Here is a 19510-nt window from a genome sequence, read left to right on the forward strand (position 1 = left end):
TCAATGGTATAGTGTATAGCAGATTGTATAATAATAAATAGTATTAAAGTGTAATGTTTAATACAATGTATGAGGTAATATTTGGTATCGTAATTGTATAGTGAATATAGAGCAGTGTGGTATACAGTTGGGTGGGTACAATAAACATAGTGTAATATTACAATGTATAGTCTATAAGCATATTAGTTGCTGCGGCGCCAAATTATTAACATTCCTTCCCTTTATTAATTCTAACCTTACTCCCTCCCTTTGATACTGCTAATCCTGCATAATGCACGGGCATAATCAGAGGTGTGGACTCGAGTCATGTGACTTGGACTCGAGTCAGACTCGAGTCATGAATTTGATGACTTGCGACTCGACTTGGACTTGCATAACAATGACTTTGTCCCACCTCTGGGCATAATGACATTAAACCCCTCGCCAAACCTCCTACGCATTTCACAAGTAGTACTAATCGCATATCTGCATTTCCCATAAATATGCTAAATTCCTCTTGATATGCAAATTATTTTGTCAAGGCGCTCTTCCCCCCTCCAACCCAGCAGCTTAAATAGTCGCTCCAAGCCTGGGGCGTGTCATTCAGACGCTGTCTTCTCGACAGACCTGTTCTCCACCTGAGGACGGCTGCTTGCGTTGTGGCCGAAACGTCGTGAGAATTGTATTTTATTATGTTTTATTTTTATTATTTTATTATTTTTCTTCTACGTGACTTTACAGAAAGAACCAAGAATAAAAAAAACGTATGTTATGAAAAGTGATATAGTTTATAATATGTAATATATACACAGGCAGGGTCAGCTTCTGTTAAAGAGTTACAAAGCTCAGTGGGGTCTTACACCTGGGAAATTTAAATAATATAGTCCCTTCTACGTGACTTTTCCCATAAATATGCTAAATTTCTCTTGATATGCAAATTATTTTGTCAAGGCGCTCTTCCCCCTCCATCCCAGCAGCTTAAATAGTCGCTCCAAGCCTGGGGCGTGTCATTCAGACTCTGTCTTCTCGACAGACCTGTTCTCCACCTGAGGACGGCTGCTTGCGTTGTGGACGAAACGTCGTGAGAATTATTTTCTTATGTTTTATTCATATTATTTTACCTTCTACGTGACTTTACCGAAAGAACCAAGAAGATAAATCCCTGCAGTCACGAAAGTTTAAAATCGAAAAATAATTATGTAATATAATTATTTTATTATATAATAATACTATTTTATTTTATTATTTTAGCTTTATTTTATTATATTATATTATTATATAATGTTTTATTTTTATTATTTTATTATTTCCCTTCTACGTGACTTTACCGAAAGAACCAAGAAGATAACGTTACTAAGTTCCGGCGTCCGTATCTATCTGACGTCTCCGCTTAACAACCAATCGTATTCGCCGTTACATCGTCACTCGGTAATCGACGGACCAATCGGAGGCGTCGTCTTATCTCGGCTCCACCCCCTCCGCTCCGTGATCGTCACATTTGTGATGCACCGCCACGCTTATTTGTCGCTTAAGCATTTAACTTTTACTTTATTGAGTTTTAGTCGCTATCGCTTGCCTCTCTAACACCAGCGCGTGTTGACGCGTGGCGCTCATTGAAGCCGGCGATTCACACGCACGGGACCGTACGTGTTGTCTCCTGGGGGGAGCGGGGGCCGTTAAAATAGGTACCAATTTGTGATAAAGAGTGTGAATTCCTGCGTTTCACGAAAGCTTTAAGTCAAGATTTTATTCTAAGCCGGTTGGAGCACTGGTCAGTGCTCGGATGGGCGACCTCTGTGCGTAGCAGATGGTCTTTATTAAGAATGCTTATTGTGCTTGTATATGCAGGGACATCATCATTTTATTCTCAGCGATTCAATTTTCCTGCCAAACGTATCACAAGCAGCGGGCTCGATGAACCCGTCCCTGGGGCCTTCGCATGAAGTGCCTTGCTGCGTTGCGTCAACATCGCCACTCGAGGGAGACAAAGGCGGACGGGCGTGGTGCTGGCTTTGTGTGTAGATGTGTGTGTGTGTGGTGCTGGCCACCCACCCCTTCCTCGTGTGCCACAGTGCCGGCCTTCATAGGAGCTGCTGCTGCTCGCTAACAGCACTTGCCCTCAATAGTGTTGAGGCTATACGGGGGACCTTTGTGTATAGATGTGTGTGTGTGGTGCTGGCCACCCACCCCTTCCTCGTGTGCCACAGTGCCGGCCTTCATAGGAGCTGTTGCTGCTCGCTAACAGCACTTGCCCTCAACAGTGTTGAGGCTATAGGGGGATCTTTGTGTATAGATGTGTGTGTGTGGTGCAGGCCTCGTGTGTCATCCCGGCCTTCACAGGTGCTACTCTCCAGCAGAATTAGCCCCAACAGTGTTGTTACGTGAGGGATCTTTGTCTTGATGTGTCTCACACACCTGGTGTGTACCTGACGTTTACACACCAGGTGTGGTGTGTAAACATCACCATTGGGGAGACAAAGGCGGCCGGGCGTGTTGTTGGCCACCCACAACCCTCTTGTGCCACAGTGCCGGCCTTGATAGGTGCTGCTGCTATTCCCTAACAGCGCTTGCCCCAACAGTCTGTGAAGGTGATATGCGGGGCCTCTTTTGTGAATGTGAGAGAGAATGTGTGAGCGTGTATGAGTGAGTGGAGTTTGTATGTTCTCCCCGTCTTCTGCATGGGGTTTCCTCCGTTGAATGCCACTAATAACTACCTGGTTACCTAGCAGGTAATGCGTCCTGTGCTCGTAATTTTGTTATTTCCTGAATGAAGCGGTCGGAAGCTCGTGGTGTTTTCATTTCGCAAGCAGCGAGTGCTGGAAGATCAGGAATCATGGATTTGCATGCCATCCTGGAGCCTGGTGACATCCCAAAGCCGGGACTTTGGTAAGGAGGCATTCATTCATAGCCACCACGTTGAACTGCTTTCGCACAGTACAACCCATGGGTGCCCGTTGACCCAACTTTGGGGCGCGCATTTTTTTTAATGCGATCCCGACCGCAATGGGCGAATACAATTTTTGATTTCAATAAATTAGGATGAGAGAATTACAATGAAATGATAACGTGGATGAACAGTTTTACTTGTATTGGAAATAATGTATTTTTGTTCCAGACGATTGTTTTGATCCCCCGGACAAATGAAATATCCTGATTCATAATTGATTTTTGAGATGTTAGCCCACCGTAACGATCTGACCAAAATTTGTGTCGTTAAGAACCTGCACTAGTGGGCACGTCCAACCTAATTAAAGTGTCACCCGTAAAAGCATTTAACGGTTTGTTATCGCTTGAGTTCACCCGGTGCGTTCAATCAGAATCAGAATGTGTATTTATACCGGAGGAGGAATCCGATGAGCTATAATGCTCTTTTTTTCACACATGTCCAGTAGGTGCATGGGGTCAGAAAGTTACAACAACAATCACAATTACAGTGGTAAATCGATATACGTCGTTTATTCGTTCCAGAAGGTAGGACTTATACCGAAAATGACGTATACCAAACGGATTTTCCCATAAGAAATAAAGGAAATGGAAATAATCCGTTCCAGAGTATAAGAAATGTTATTTTTTTGGCATATTATACATTAATGGGGTTGTATAAAATAATTTAGACACTACGTATTACTCAAATGCATACATAAATTAAAATAAATGCGTGAATAAATTAAAATAAATTGAAATAAAATACAATTTAACATCACTTTACTTTGCTGAGAGGAGTCGATAGCAAGCGCGTCGTATCCCAAGCAACACGTCGTATCTCAAGACATTTCTCTCTCGTCAAAACACGACGTATAACAAATTCTACGTATTTCAAAGCAGTCGTATACCGAGGTATGACTACAAAAAACACGATAGGAGTGGCAAAGTATAGAAAAGGTTATAAAATCACCAAAAAAATGAAGAATGAGACTCAACAATTTTTTTTATTTTAGCAGGTAAGGCCCACTGAGCTATGAGCTCCTTTTTCAGAAGCGACCTGGCCACAAATGATAGCTCAACGAAGTGGCTAATCGCTTGGAAATTTATAGCAGCCAAAATAATCTAAGTAGTCGGAACACGTGTTTATACATGTGGAGGGAAAACAATTGGAGGACCCGGAGAGAGACATCCACGCGGCCACGGGGAGAAGGTGCAAAATCCAAATATAAAGCCGTCAGGGTCGGGATCGAACCCCTGACCTTCTGCATACCAGGCAAGGAAGATGTAGAGCTTCTTTGGCTCCTTACGTAGTCAACTGTTCTAATCGGAGATGCGGGGGAAGGACAACAAACTCAACACAAAAAGCAGTTCTCAAGAAATTAGTTCTTAATCCAAATTATTTAAAAAGTGCGTAGCTCCAGCGGCTTCCTGACATCGGAAGGAAGAGCGTTCCAGACGGCCGCAGAAGCGCATCTGAAAGCGGCGTTGGGGGGCGGCCGGCCGGGGGTGTACGTATACGCGTGTGTGTGTGTTTCGTACGTGTACGTATAATCGTGTATATACGCAGCGTGTACGTGTGTGTGTGTGTGTGCGTCCCCTCCCCTCCCCATCTGGCCGTGGGGCAGGTACGTGTTAGCCCCACGTGGCCAACCGCCCCCCGTCACCGTGGGCCACACCTGCACGCACCTGGCGGGCTCTCGGGGCGGAGCGATGGGACGGGTGCTGATCGTCGGCGGAGCCAATCCCGAGGCCAGCTTCAAGCACACGGTGGTCCTGGACCTGGGTGCGCTCACGCGCGTATTTGTGTGTGCGTGTGGCGTTGTGGTGTGCGGAGCCGTAGCGTTGCGGTTAGCGCGCTGCGGTTAGCGCGCTGCGCTGCGAACCCCGTGACCCGGGTTCGATTCCCGCTCATGGCCAACATCCGTGACCAATATATGAACCGATCCTGGGCCTCTCCAGGTGAACTTTGCCGCAAATGAGCACCTGGTGATGTGTTTAAACATTGATCCCGACCATTCCCTGGGTCTCTCTTAAGACTCATCCGTTAACACTTGACACCTCCGATGAGTACGGTTGGCTACGTAATGTTCTAAAGAAGTTCAACGTAATACATACTAGGGGCACCGTGGTGGCTAGGAGATGTTTACTACCTCGCCTGGTGTACAGGAGGTCGTAGGTTCGATCCCGACCCTGACGCCTGCTGTATATTTGGAGTTTGCATCTCTCTCTCTCCCTTTCTCTCCCTGTGGTCGCGTGGATTTTTCTCCGGGTCCTCCGGTTTTTCCCTCCACGTATCGAGCATTTGACTACCGTCATGAAGGGACCCGGGCGTGGTGCTGGCCACCCACCCTCTCGTGTGCCGTGCCGGCCTTCATAGGTCCTCGCTAACAGCACTTGCCCCAACAGTTTGTTACAGGCTATACAGAGGTTCTTTGTGTGCCTGTGTCTCTCTGCGCGCGTGTAGATACCTACGAGTGGCGTACCCCCGACTGGCGCGGCCTGCAGCCGCGCTACGAACACGCCGCCTTCATCTCTCCCTCCGCCCCCCTCGCTGAAAGTAGTTCCGCCGATGGAAATAGTTCCACCCCGGAAGGCGGTGGCGGGCGCGCAAGTGGCGCCGAGGCGGCTTTGGATGGAAGCCCTCGCGGCTCCACAGAGAGCCCTCCTCCTCCTCCTCCATCGCTCACGAGTAGCAGCTCCGCTGGGCTGTGGGTCTTTGGCGGAGCCGATCGTACGGGCAACAGGAATTGTGTTCAGCGGTTGGATTTGGGTGAGTCGCCCCTTCGCGTAACGCGGTCGCCTGGCATAGTGGGGAGGGTCTTGACGACGCAAATTTGGTCAGATCATTACGTGGTCGAAACCAAAAATGAATGGCTTATAACTCTTAATATGAAACGTATGTATGTTCAATATCCATACATTGGTAAGGATGAAAGTTACAAATCACATTTGCAAATGCAGTTGTATCCAGCACTCATTATGCTTCAGGATATTATTTGAAGGCAGAGTTACAATGTTAAGGGAGGAAACAGGGTTGTTCCAAAATATTGCTACGTACGTATGTTGAACTTCTTTCGCACCATACGTAGACAACCCTCCTAATCGGAGGTGCGGGGGAAGGACAACAAACTAAACACAAAAAGTAGTTTTAAAGTAATGACTTTGTTAATCTAGACGACGATTTAAAAGTGCATCATAGCTCCAGTGGCTTCCTAATATCAAACGGAAGAGCGTTCCAGACGGCCACAGCAGCGCGTCCGAAAGCGCGCGACGCGGTAACCAGGTTTGAATGGGGGCGGCCGGGTTTGGGGGGGCGTCTCTGTGTTTGTCAGAGCAACGCAGGTGGGAGAGCCCCCCAGTGGGGGGCACCCCCCCCTGCCCCCGCACGTACCACAGCGGTGCGGCGGCGGTGGGGGGCACGCTGTACGTCGTGGGGGGCGGAGCGCACGGGGCGAGCGCCGTCAGGGACGCCCGCCTCTACGCCTTCGACTCTGGTGAGTGTACCCCCCCACACGAGGTCGACTCAGCCTGAAACGAGTAGTACTTGAGTCTGTGTGTATGGATAGGCGCGGCCGGACGTGGTGCTGGCCACCCACCCCCTCGCGTGCCGTGCCGGCCTTCATAGGTGTGACTCGCTAAGAAGCACTTGCCGCAACTGTCTGTTAAGCCTATACGGAGGGGCGGGTATCTTTGTCTTTATCTTGTTGCTGCAATGGAGCGCTTGTGGAGAGAGTGGAACAATTCCCATATTCGTGGCAGCGCGCTCACGACGGGTTCCGGTTTGGCAGCGGAGATGGCACTTTGAATCTGCCAAGTGGCATTATCTTCTCATTGGCTGCGTAAGTAACGGCTGTGTGGAAACTGCTTAGCCTGTCGCTGCAAATGAAGACTAGGCTCTTCTCTGACACTACACAGTCTCGCCATCTCTTCTCTACGCTTGTGAAACGTGGACTCCGACTGGAACACCCGCACCGGCTGCTTGAAACATTCAGGCTGGCCCTGCTTTTATGATCAATCCTGGTTTGAACCAGACTCGATTACAGTGTGAGGCATTTACAGATCCTTGAAAGATCTGGACTTGGTCCCATAATCAGTGAGCTCCAACGGCAGGCGAGGCTGCGTTGGCCAGCCACCGCATGTCCAAGCAGCTTCTGTTTGGCCAGATGGAGGGGGATAAATGGGTGCAGCACGGACTAGAGAACAGATGGGTTGATGAGTGGGTGAGTGAGCGGGATGGGCTGGAGAAAAGGTGGACTGATGAGTGAGTGTGTGAGTGAGTGGATGAGTAAGTGAGTGTGTGAGTGAGTGGATGAATAAGTGTGTGAGTGAGTGGATGAGTAAGTGAGTGAGCGGATGAGTGAGTTTGATGAGTGGGTGGGTGAGTGAGTGGCACGAGCTGGAGAAGAGACGGAGCTGATGCGGTACAGGGAGTATGTGGAGCTGAGTGGACTTGCCGATGACCGGTACCAGCGGTGTGAAGCTCGGCCTCTGTGGAAAACCACCACTGCGGTGCGTGTACGGTAGCGACGCGTACCGTTCTGTCCCGCGCAGTGAACCAGCGCTGGTCGTGCCCCGAGACCAGCGGCGTGGCCCCATCACCGCGGCACGGCCACGCGGTGGCGTGCGTCGGCGCTCGGCTTTACGTGCACGCCGGCATGGACGGCTCCGACTTCCTCTCTGACCTCCACGTGCTTGACACCGGTAAGCGTGCCGGACATGGGAGCCGAGTCGCGGCTACTAACGCCGCGCGAAGAGGGCCTCTCTTGAGACTCATCCGTTAACACTTGGCACCGCCGATGAGTACGGTTGGCTACGGAATGTTCGAAAGAAGTTCAACGTAATACATACTAGGGGCACCGTGGTGGCTCGGAGATGTTTACTACCTCGCCTGGTGTACAGGAGGTCGTAGGTTCGATCCAGACCGTGACGCCTGCTGCTGTGTATTTGGAGTTTGCGTGTCTCTCTCTCTCGGTCGGGTACGGGTAGGATACGGGTATCGGGTACCTTATTGCGACCTCTGGGATGAAGCCATGTTGCAGGCGCGGGTGGGTTGATTCTAGGAACTCGAATTGTGAGAAGAGACAAGACGTTGGGAAATGAGTGACAAACGGTGACTCACCAGTGACTCACGGCCTACCCGTACCCGGCTGCACCAGGGTCGCAAACGGCTACCCGTACCCGGCCGGGTACGGGTAGCCGGGTATCGGGTAGGGTACGGGTATCGGGTACCCGGTTGCGACCTCTGCTGTGGCCCTCGCCTGTCCATGCCGTGTGCACGCTAGGGGGCGCCCGGGTCTTTGCGAGCGGACTCATTCCCGATTCGTGGCGAAATCTTCGCTGCCGTCGTAGTCATCGTCGCCGGCGGCGATCGTCGTCAGCTCGTCCGTCACCATTTTGTCACCCCCCCCCCACCACCCCCGAGTAACATTTGCGGTTAACTTTGCAGCATTGGGATGTTCGGTAAACACACACAGTTGTATACACAACAACAACGACAACAATGACAACAGGTGGCACGACCCGGACACACGACGGAGATACGTTGCGGCTGTTTGGAATTCTCTTCCAAGATATTAGGACGCCGTTGGAGCTAATGCACTTTTACATCTCGATTCAAATCTCATTTCTTTTGAACTGCTATTTCTGTTTAGCACGGTTGGGTACGTACGGTACAACAACAACAACAGGCGGCACAACCGGAATACACAATGGAGAGACTCGCAACGGCACAACCGTGTAAACCCACGCAGCCGTGCACAACAACAACAACGGGCGGCACAACAACAACCGCCATTCGCCACTAAGTGGCGGTGACGTCACCACGACGCTTGTGCCAGGCCATGTGCACCTTGAGGCCACGTGAAGTGTCGAACGCCCGCTGGCAGGAGGTCACGGAACAGACCCAGCAGGTGCCACGGGTCGACTGACTGAGATGACCGAGATGACCGAGATGACCGAGATGACTGGCTGATGCACCACCTGTGCCCCCTACTGCGCCAACGGGCGGCACGACCACGTGATGACGCGCGCTTTGTCGTGCCTGCCCCGGCCCACAGCGGCCCTGCGCTGGGAGAAGGTGCGTTGCCGTGGGGACGTCCCGTCGGGCCGCGCCGCGCACGCCGCCCTGGCCCACGGCAGGTTCCTCTTCACGTTCGGGGGCCTGGGCCCCACGGGGGCCCTGAGCTGCGCCTACAAGTTCCACGTCGGTGAGTGACTAGCGCACGCTGGCACGCACGCTGGCACGCACGCACACACGCTGGCACACACGCTGGCACGCACGCACACACACTGGCACGCACACACGCTGGCACACACGCACACACGCTGGCACACACGCTGGCACGCACGCACACACGCTGGCACACACTGGCACGCACGCACGCTGGCACACACGCACGCACGCACGCTGGCACGCACGCTGGCACGCATGCACGCTGGCACGCACGCACACACGCTGGCTGGCACGCACGCACGCACGCACACACACTGGCACGCACGCACGCTGGCACACACGCATGCACGCTGGCACGCACGCTGGCACGCACGCTGACACGCACACCGACACGCACGCTGGCACGCACGCACGCTGGCACGCACGCACACACCCTGGCACTCACGCTGGCACGCATGCTGGCACGCTGGCACGCAGGCACACTAGCACACAGATACATGGGCATGTGGGATGGACCCGTGCACACGCGTGTACGTACGTTTTGTGTATAAGGGCGCGGCGGTGGCGAGATGTTAACTACCTCGCCTGGGGTACAGGAGGTCGTGGGTTCGATTCCGCCCCTGATGCCTGCTGTATATTTGGAGTTTTCGTGTGTCTCTCTCTCCCCGTGGTCGCGTGGATTTTTCACCAGGTCCTCCGGTATTTCCCTCCACATTCAGAATCAATAGCACGCGTTTAAAGTATTGCTGTTATAAATTTCCACGCGATAAGCCACTTCGTTGTGCTATCACTTGTGGCTAGGTTGCTTTGACCTTCATGCGTGAATTGATGGGCGCTTGTGATGAACAGTTGTTGTGATGGGCGCTTGTGATGGACGCTTGCGATGGACGGTTTTATGTACGTTGTTGGCAGATAAGCAGCGGTGGACGCTGGTGAAGCTGAACTGTCCACCCCCGGCCCCACGACTCGACCATGCCATGTGTGTCATCCCCTGGGTCACCCGTCTCAGACCGGTATGACAACGACACACGCGCTGCACAGCTGTCCCGTGCGCAGGCAAGGCCGAGTGCACGCTCGCAAGGCTCTGCGATGACCCCAGGTCAATTGCACGATTGCGCTACTCAGCACCATCCTCCGTAGGCTCTCACGATACTCCCTTCCACGCACTCTCCTGCCTCTCCCCTCTCATCTCACTCCACTCCCCTCCACGCACTCTCCTGCCTCTCCCCTCTCATCTCACTCCACTCCCCTCCATGCACTCTCCTGCCTCTCCCCTCTCATCTCACTCCACTCCCCTCCATGCACTCTCCTGCCTCTCCCCTCTCATCTCACTCCACTCCCCTCCACGCACTCTCCTGCCTCTCCCCCCTCATCTCACTACACTCCCCTCCACGCTCTCTCCTGCCTCTCCCCTCTCATCTCACTCCACTCCCCTCCACGCTCTCTCCTGCCTCTCCCCTCTCATCTCACTCCACTCCCCTCCACGCACTCTCCTGGGGCTGCGAGGTGGCTAGGAGATGGCAGTACAACACGTGTGTTTGAGAACCCATTCGTGTGGATCTCTGAAGAGTTAACCATTCATACGCATGGTGGGTTTCCTCCCACTTTCAAGAGCACGCCTTACAAATTAAATGTTGCCAAACATCTCAGTTTTGCAGGACCCTCTTGAAAAAGAGTATTTGGACTCGGTGATGGTGAGATCTTCCTTGTCTGGTATACAGGGTCATGGGTTCGATCCTGACCTTGACGCTTGGAAACTCTTCCCGTGGTTCCGTGAATTTTTCCCCGGGTCCTCCGGATTTTTTATTTCCCCATTTAGAATAAACGTGCATCTCGATTATTGGGCTTCTATAAATCTCCACGTGCTAAGCCACTTTGTAGAGCTATCATTTGTGGCCAGGTCGTTTCTGAAAAACAGCTACACAGCTCAGTGGGCCTTACCTGCTAAAGTAAGACATAGTTTGAAGTTTGAGTTGGTTTAATACTTACGTTAATTTTCAAAAGGTGACAGCCGCCCATTTGACAAACACGTCCGTCCGCCCAATCCGTAGGACTCACCAGAACTACCCCAAGACGCAGCTGCTGCTGTTGCCGGAGCCTCATCACCTCCTCATCCTCCTCATCCTCCTCCTCGTGACGCTGCTGGTCAGTCCGAGTCGGCCCCACGCCGCTCACCCGACGAGACGGAGCGTGCCGCTTCCCCATCGTCCGCTCCCAGCGGAGCGACCGGCGTCGCGCCGCTGCACGGCCCGGACGTCGTCGCCGCTGCCGGCGCTGGTCGGGTCCCGGCATCGGTGATCGGAGACCCCGGCGGCACCGCCGGCTGCACCGCGTCCCTCTGCCTGGTGTTCGGAGGCATGGATGGAGAGGGAGAGATATTCAACGACTGCATGGCCATGTTACTGGAGTAGCGAAAGGTGTGACGCTCGTTAAAAAACGAAACTAAAACCGCTCGAATGTTTTATTATTATTTTACTAGGTAAAGCCTCGCTGGCCATGGCAGATGATAGCTCGATGAAGTTGATTATCGTCATCGGGTGGAAATTTATAGCGTCGGCCAAATACTTGAAGCGCGTGACGTTGATTCTAAATGCGGAGGAAAGACCAGAGGACCCGGAGGAAAGTCCACGCAACCAGTGGAGAGAGAGAGAGAGACACTGCAAGCTCCAAATATACAGCAAGCGTCAGGGTTGAGATCGAACCCACGACCTCCTGCATACCAGGTGAGGTAGTTAACATCTCACCACTCACAGCCAGGAGGGTGCTGCTGCTGCTTTGCACTACTGTTGTGTTTGTGTTGTATTGTGTTTGTTGATTTGAAGCTTTCGTGACTGCAGGAATCCATACTGTTTGGTTCTTTCGGTAAAGTCACGTAAATAGAAAATAAAATAATTATATTTTATACAATAAAATAATTTTATTTTATAAAATAAAAGAATTTATTTTATAAAATTATTTATTTCATTTTATTGTGTTTGTTGTTGTAACGCTTTGACCGCGTGTCCCTACTAGACATTTGTTATAAAAGAGCTTCATGGCTCATCGGATTCCTCCGGTATGAATAAATATTGTGAATGCCGATTGAGTGATTTGCCAGGTGACCTTTTAAAGTTGTATGCTTAGGTGGAGACCAGTTGCATTGCATGGAGTTTATTGTTGTTGTTGTGGTTATAGCTGTCTGGAGGAAAGCGGAGAACTGGGGGGAAGCCCACGCAGAACAGGGGGAGATCATACAAACTCCACTCACTCACTCTGCAGAACAGGCGGAGATCACACAAACTCCACTCACTCACTCTGTAGAACAGGGCGAGATCTTACACACTCCACTCACTCTGTAGAACAGGGGGAGAACACACAAACTCCACTCACTCACTCACACACTGCAGAACAGGGAGAGAACATACACGCACCACTCACCCACACTCACACACTGCAGAGCAGGGGGAGAACATACAAACTCCACACAGAAAGTCACCCGAGTCCGGAATCGAACTGCGGAGCTTCTTGCTGCGAGGCACGCGCGTTAACACTGCACCGCCACCCCCGCTCCTGTAAGGTAAAAACGCAGCCCTGCAGCTGCTTGCTCACACGACTGCTGGTGGAAGGGGCCCCCAGTTGACAGTGCCTACACTATACCCTACCACAAGCAACTGCTATTTGTACAGAGGCTACGGTGAAGGCAGGGGAGATGTTGACTACCTCGCCCGGTACGCAGGAGGTCGTGGGTTCAATCCCAACCCTGACGCCTGCTGCTGTATATTTGGAGTTTGCGTGTCTCTCTCCCCTGTGATGAGATGTTAACTACCTCGCCCGGTACGCAGGAGGTCGTGGGTTCAATCCTGACCCTGACGCCTGCTGCTGTATATTTGGAGTTTGCAGTGTCTCTCTCTCTCCCCGTGGCCACGTGGATTTTTCTGCGGGTCCTCCGGTTTTCCCCTCCACGTTTAGACTCAACGCCACGCGTTTAGATTCTTTGGCCGCCGTTAATTTTCCACGCGACGGTGACGAGCCACCTGGCTGTGCCATCGTTCGTGATGGACCAGGTCGCTTCTGAAAAAGTCCCCTCCGTAGCTCAGCGAGGGGCCATACCTGGCAAAATACCAACAACCCAATATCTCAGTTTAGTTCATGAACGTGTCTTTACTCTCCGTCTGGACGAGTCGGCCGCGTGCCTTCTTGGCGGAGGGTTTCCCTTCGCCAGCGGGCGGTGCTCGGAGCTGGCCCCGACACGGATGTCCAGTGTCTATGACGGACTGCCACCGCTCCCACCGCCGCTCCCCTTCAAACCAATCCGTCTGTCCTGTCCGGGGGGGGTGGTGGGGGGGGGTAGCGATGAAAGTGGAGCCGTGGGCGGCTCGGACGGGGAGAGAAACAGTCGTTGGGTCGGTCGATTGCGAGGCGCAGTAAACAAGGCAAAGCCTCTTTTGACGGAATTGATCGGGGCTCATAAATGGCAAATTAGAAACATGGGGTGGGGGGTGGGGGGGGGAAGCTCTTGGAAAGACAAAAAAATGAAATTTTTTGTTTTATGGTGGAGGCTTGCAAATGTCATTTTTTGTTTAGGAGGCACGGGTGGCGGGGGACGCGGGTGGGGGGTCATTTCCCAGCTGTTTGTATGTAAGTGCGTACTTTGAACTTATTTTGCACCGGTACGTGGCCAACCGTGCTAATGGGAGGTGCAGTGCTGAATCAATGGGTAGTGTTAGCCTGTGGGCGGCAGTTTCTGTAAGTGTGTATTTTGAACTTCTTCCGCGCCCTATGTAGCCATCCGTGCTAATCAGAGGTGCAGCACTGAGTCTATGGGCAGTCTTAGTCGATGGGCAGTCTGTAAGTGTGTACGTTGAACTTCTTTCGCACCGTACGTAGCCGAACGTGCTAACGGGAGTTGCGGCGCTAAGCCTATGGGCAGTGTTCGTCTACGTGCATTGACATCGTTGGACGCCAGTGTGTGAAGCTGCCCTGGGAAAGGCATGGCACGTGGTGCATTGCCGTCACCAACACCATGTGTTGCATGGCGCGCGGTGCATTGACAGCGGTCCACTCTCCACTGATGTTCGTTGTGACCAGGAGTCGGATTCGGGTCGTCGTGTTTCGCAGCGCAGCGCGCTAACCACTGACCCACACTCGCGTACACTTGACGGACACCATTCAGACGATGTCTTTCCGACAGACCTGTTCTTCACCTGAGGACGGTTGCTTGCGTTGTGGCGGAAACGTCGTGAGAATTGTGTTTTATTGTTTTATTTTTATTGTTTTATTATTTCCCTTCTACGTGACTTTACCGAAAGAACCAAGAAGATGAATCCCTGCAGTCACGAAAGCTTTAAATCGAAATTTTCTCTGGAAGTTCGTTGCGAGCGATGGCCTGTGATGATGATGATGATGTTGTTAACCACGACATGCAAAAAAAATACGCACTTTGCCAAACAGCGAAGAACTTCTCCGCTGTCTGGCACAGACGGACGTCGTTAACTTTCCATAAATCAAACAACTTCCCCTTTCCCGCAACGGGAAATCGGTGGACGTGGTCGGCCAAAGACGTCGATCAATTTTTCCCGGAGGGTGGGGGGGTTGGTGGGTGTGAGGGAGGAATCGTGATAAAGATTACATGCGAAGACACGGTTGAAAAATAAATTGCGTCCCACGTTTAAAAAAAAATTGTCCCGGGCAGATTTCCAATGCCGGCGATGGTTTGCGCAGAAGTGTCTGGCTGTCGAGTCTTCTTGGCCGGGATGTGCACCCCGAGGGATCGGTTGCACGCAACGGGTTCGCACGCAACCCGTTCGCGTGCAACCCGTTCGCACGCAACCCGAGTCGAAGAGATGGGTGGCAGAGTGGCGGTACTGCAGTGGTAACACTCGCGACTCGGGTGGCAATGTGTGTGTGGACTTTGTGTGTTTCTCCCCCTGTTCTGCAGAGTGTGAGTGTGTGGGGAGCGGTGGCGCAGCGGTTAGCGCGCTGCGCTACGAACCCGCCGAACCCGAGTTCGATTCCGACTCACGGCCAACACCGGTGACGATTAACTGAACCTGGTCATGGGCCTCCCCTAGGTCGACACAGCCTCAGATGAGCACCTGGTGTGGTGTGTAGTAAACATCACCAGTGGGGAGACAAAGGCGGCCGGGCGTGGTGTTGACCACCCACCCCCTCGTGAGCTGTGCCGACCTTCATAGGTGCTCGCTAACGGCACTTGCCCCAACAGTCTGTTAAGGCTACACGGGGATCTTTGTCTTTGTGGCTGTGAGTTTTTAGAGTGAGTGGAGTTTGTATTCTCTCCCCCTGTTCTGCAGTGGAGTTCTTCCGGATTCTCTGATTTCCTCTGCTTGCGTTGTGGCCGAAACGTCGTGAGAATTATTTTATTATTTCCATTCTACGTGACTTTACCGAAAGAACCAAGAAGATGAATCCCTGCAGTCACGAAAGCTTTAAATCGAAACATATTACACTGGTCAACGAAAAAAACAATTTTTTTCTGGCCTGGACTTTTGCAGCTGTTCTAGACTAATTTCAGGGTGCTGATTCCAAATCTGATCTCAGATTTGCTCTATCACATCTCATTTTTATGCTATCGGCATACCCCATTTTCATTGATTTTACCCGAAATTAACTCTGTCACTTATGATTGCAAGTTGTTGCGAGTCAGTGACTGCTTTAGTGTTAAAATATGGTGCTGTATTTTTAGGATAGTGTGTTTATAATATCATTTTATGTAGATATCCACATTTATTTAATATTTTTCTTCTGCAGTTTTTATTGAAAATGCAATATTTGATATCTCAAGAACCTGATGTGATTGACAAAAACTGATGCCAGATTTGGAATCAGCACCCCAAAATCACCTTAAAACCGTTGGAATACCTCATGCCAGAAAGAGTGTGTTGACCAGTGAATTATTTTCACCCACGTGACTTTACCGAAATAATTAAAGACTATGAATCCTTGCAGTCACGAAAGCTTCAAATCTAGAATTCTTTACAAACTAACGACTCCTCTATCATTTTTTCACTGCTGGCGGGCACGGTGCTGGGTTGTCTCCAGAGTCTCTGGGTTTCTTCCTCCCACACGAATCCAAACTCTCAGTAGCTGATGGAGCTCACGGCCAAACCTCCCAGTAGAAAGCCTCAGCAGCAGCGGCATCAGCGGCATCATCGCCCTCCCGAGGAAGAGTCGAGGCGCTTGGCGTGCGGGTTTCAGGATGAATTTCGCGTCAGCTCTCTTTATCTCCCAAGGAGTAAAACGGAAGAACTGTGGACTCGTCGTTATTGTCGTCGTTGTTGTTATTTGTAGGCGAGTTAGGGAGTTGAATCTTCCGCGGCACGGACCAGCACATTGCTGCCGTGGCAGTGATTTTCACGCGATGACTATTATTATTGTTATTTATTATTATGTTGTATTGTTATTATTATTATTATTCACAACCAATTGAACCCGCGTGATGGAGGCCTCCTCTCGCGCTCTGTGTGCAAGCAACCGATGATCGCTAGCAGCAGCAGCAGCAGTTAGCAGCAGCAGGCAGCAGTATCAGCAGCAGGTAGCAGCAACAGCAGCAGCAGCAGCAGTTAGCAGCAGTAGCAGCAGGCAGCAGCAGCAGGAAGCAGCAGCAGCAGGCAGCAGGAAGCAGCAGCAGCAGCAAGCAGCAGCAGCAGCAAGCAGCAGCAGCAGCAGCAAGCAGCAGCAGCAACAAGCAGCAACAAGCAGCAGCAGCAACAGCAGGAAGCAGCAGCAGCAAGCAGCAGCAGCAGCAGCAAGCAGCAGCAGCAGCAAGCAGCAGCAGCAGCAACAGCAGGAGCAGGAAGCAGCAGCAGCAGCAAGCAGCAGCAGCAGCAAGCAGCAGCAGCAACAAGCAGCAACAAGCAGCAGCAGCAACAGCAGGAAGCAGCAGCAGCAAGCAGCAGCAGCAGCAGCAAGCAGCAGCAGCAGCAAGCAGCAAGCAGCAGCAACAAGCAGCAGCAGCAGCAGCAACAAGCAGCAGCAAGCAGCAGCAGCAGCAAGCAGCAGCAACAAGCAGCAACAAGCAGCAGCAAGCAGCAGTAGCAAGCAGCAGCAGCAGCAAGCAGCAGCAGCAAGCAGCAGCAGCAGCAAGCAGCAGCAGCAAGCAGCAGCAGAAGCAGCAGCAGCAGCAGCAAGCAGCAGCAGCAGCAAGCAGCAGAAGGCAGACAGCAGCAGCAAGCAGCAGCAGCAACAAGCAGCAGCAGCAGCAGCAGGAAGCAGCAGCAGGCAGACAGCAGCAGCAAGCAGCAGCAGCAGCAAGCAGCAGCAGCAGCAACAAGCAGCAACAGCAGCAGCAGGAAGCAGCAGCAGGCAGACAGTAGCAGCAAGCAGCAGCAGCAGCAGCAAGCAGCAGCAGCAACAAGCAGCAACAAGCAGCAGCAGGCAGCAGCAGCAGGCAGCAGCAGCAGCAGGCAGCAGCAACAAGCAGCAGCAGCAGCAGGCAGCAGCAGGCAGCAGCACACCCGTGAAGGCCGGAACGGCACACAGACGGAGGACGTGGGTAGCCGACACCACGCCCGGCCGCCTTTGTCTCCCCAGTGGCGATGTTTACACACTGCACCAGGTACGCATTTGAGGCTGAGTCGACGTAGAGGAGGCCCAGGACCGGTTCAGATAATCGTCACTGGTGTTGGCCGTGAGCGGGAATCGAACTCGGGTCGCTGGGTTTGTAGCGCAGCGCTAACCACTGCACAACCGCTCCCTACCCATCCACCCGCACGCGCGTACACACCCACACACACACACCCACACACACACCCACACACACACCCACACACACACCCACACACATCCACACACATCCACACACACACCCACACACACACCCACACACACGCCGACCCACACAAACACACCCACACACACCCGCACACACACCGACCCGCACACACACCGACCCACACAAACACACCCACACACACGCCGACCCACACAAACACACCCACACACACCCACACACACAACCACCCACACACACACACCCACACACACCCGCACACAAACCGACCCACACAAACACACACACCCCCACACACAACCACACCCACACACACAAATACACACACACCCACCCACACACACACCCACACACCCACGCATGCGCACACACACCCACGCACGCGCATACACACGCATCCACACCCACGCACACACACACGTGCACACACACGCACACACACACACGTGCAAACACACCCACACAGTGGCAGCAGAGAAATATAATTCACTGCGAAACGCCGCCTCTGTGTGTGTGTCATTTCACACTCTGCGGAGCGAGACGAGAGTGGAAGATGCATTTCAGCGTCTCTCTCTCTTTGCCCAACATCATCCTCGTCATCGTCGTCATCAGCCGTGGCCAATCTACTGGTGGATGAACGCCTCCCCAAGACATCACCACCACCACCATCGTCAGCCGTGGCCAATCTACTGCTGGATGAACGCCTCCCCAAGACATCACCACCACCACCATCGTCAGCCGTGGCCAATCCACTGCTGGCTAAAGGCTCAGCTCCAGAAAACAAAACAAAAATCTCCCTCGAGAAATTAAAACGGCGGTCGTCTTTTATTTTGTTTGCTGGAGGTGACGGCGGCTTGGGGAGGTCTCCATCCAGCGGTGGATTGACCACGGCTGGTGATGATGGTGATGATGGTGGTTATATCTTGGGGAAGTCTTCACGCAGCAGTAGATTGACCACGACTGGTGATGATGATGATGGTGGTTATATCTTGGGGAAGTCTTCACGCAGCAGTAGATTGACCACGGCTGACGATGATGATGATGATGTCAATGGGAGGTCTCCATCCAGCAGGGGATTGACCGCGGCTGACGATGATGCTGCTGCTGAGTCTTTACAATGTAAAGCAAAGGCTGTGGGAGCAGCAACGTGTCCAGGGAGCAGGAGGGCCCTGCTTCTAATGTGGGTGTCACACGACTCTGACGGATGGATCGGACGGACACACGTTGACAAAAAACCGCGTGGCACTCATCAATTGAACAACCGTGTTGATGGCACGCGCCCGACGGGGTATCACCATCATGATCATCACCATCATCATCATCACCAGCATGATCATCACCATCATCACCATCATCACCATGATCACCATCATCATCATCACCATCATCACCATCTTCTTAGGTTTTTTCGGTAAAGTCACGTAGAAAGTAAAATAAAATAAAAACAAAAATCACGACGTTTCGGAGGCAACACAAGTCTCCGTCATCAGGTGGGACCGTCACAGCCAGATTAGCTGTATCAAGTGAGGCAATGATTCAAGATGTAATCCCTTAAAAGCGAGTTGAGGGGGGAGGGAGAGGGAGGGGGGGAGCTCATCAGACTATGGTAGCCAATGAAAGTAATCATTGGAAAGATGTTATCAACCACGCAAAAAAGACTTAATCACAAATTTTTTGGACCATCTTATCTGACAGGCACTATTTTA

At 52.1% G+C, this 19510-nt stretch overlaps 1 protein-coding gene across 2 annotated transcripts; it reads left to right on the top strand.

Moving 5' to 3' along the window:
* The first annotated feature begins 1353 nt into the window (after positions 1-1353).
* On the top strand, positions 1354-12155 carry LOC144739921 (uncharacterized). 2 transcript variants are annotated; one of them, XM_078622802.1, is made up of 9 exons: positions 1354-1626; positions 2790-2865; positions 4530-4687; positions 5369-5674; positions 6237-6398; positions 7456-7605; positions 8961-9110; positions 9989-10089; positions 11128-12155. In XM_078622802.1, exons 2-9 carry the CDS (start codon positions 2813-2815, stop codon positions 11485-11487), a joined length of 1440 nt encoding a protein of 479 aa, XP_078478928.1. In that variant the 5' UTR covers positions 1354-1626; positions 2790-2812; the 3' UTR covers positions 11488-12155. The 2 variants fall into 2 exon arrangements, with proteins under 2 accessions (XP_078478928.1, XP_078478927.1); XM_078622801.1 differs by having other exon boundaries at positions 1354-2865.
* The last annotated feature ends 7355 nt before the right edge of the window (positions 12156-19510 follow it).

This window comes from Lampetra planeri, unplaced genomic scaffold, assembly GCF_965212315.1.
Source record: "Lampetra planeri unplaced genomic scaffold, kcLamPlan1.2.h2 scaffold_179, whole genome shotgun sequence".
Classification (NCBI taxonomy): Eukaryota; Metazoa; Chordata; class Hyperoartia; order Petromyzontiformes; family Petromyzontidae; genus Lampetra; species Lampetra planeri.

Coding starts and splice junctions, on each gene's coding strand:
- LOC144739921 (XM_078622801.1), top strand. CDS start 2,747: ATGAAGCGGTCGGAAGCTCGTGGTGTTTTCATTTCGCAAGCAGCGAGT. Junction 5,675..6,236: donor TGTTCAGCGGTTGGATTTGG/GTGAGTCGCCCC, acceptor TGTGTTTGTCAG/AGCAACGCAGGTGGGAGAGC. Junction 6,399..7,455: donor CCTCTACGCCTTCGACTCTG/GTGAGTGTACCC, acceptor TGTCCCGCGCAG/TGAACCAGCGCTGGTCGTGC.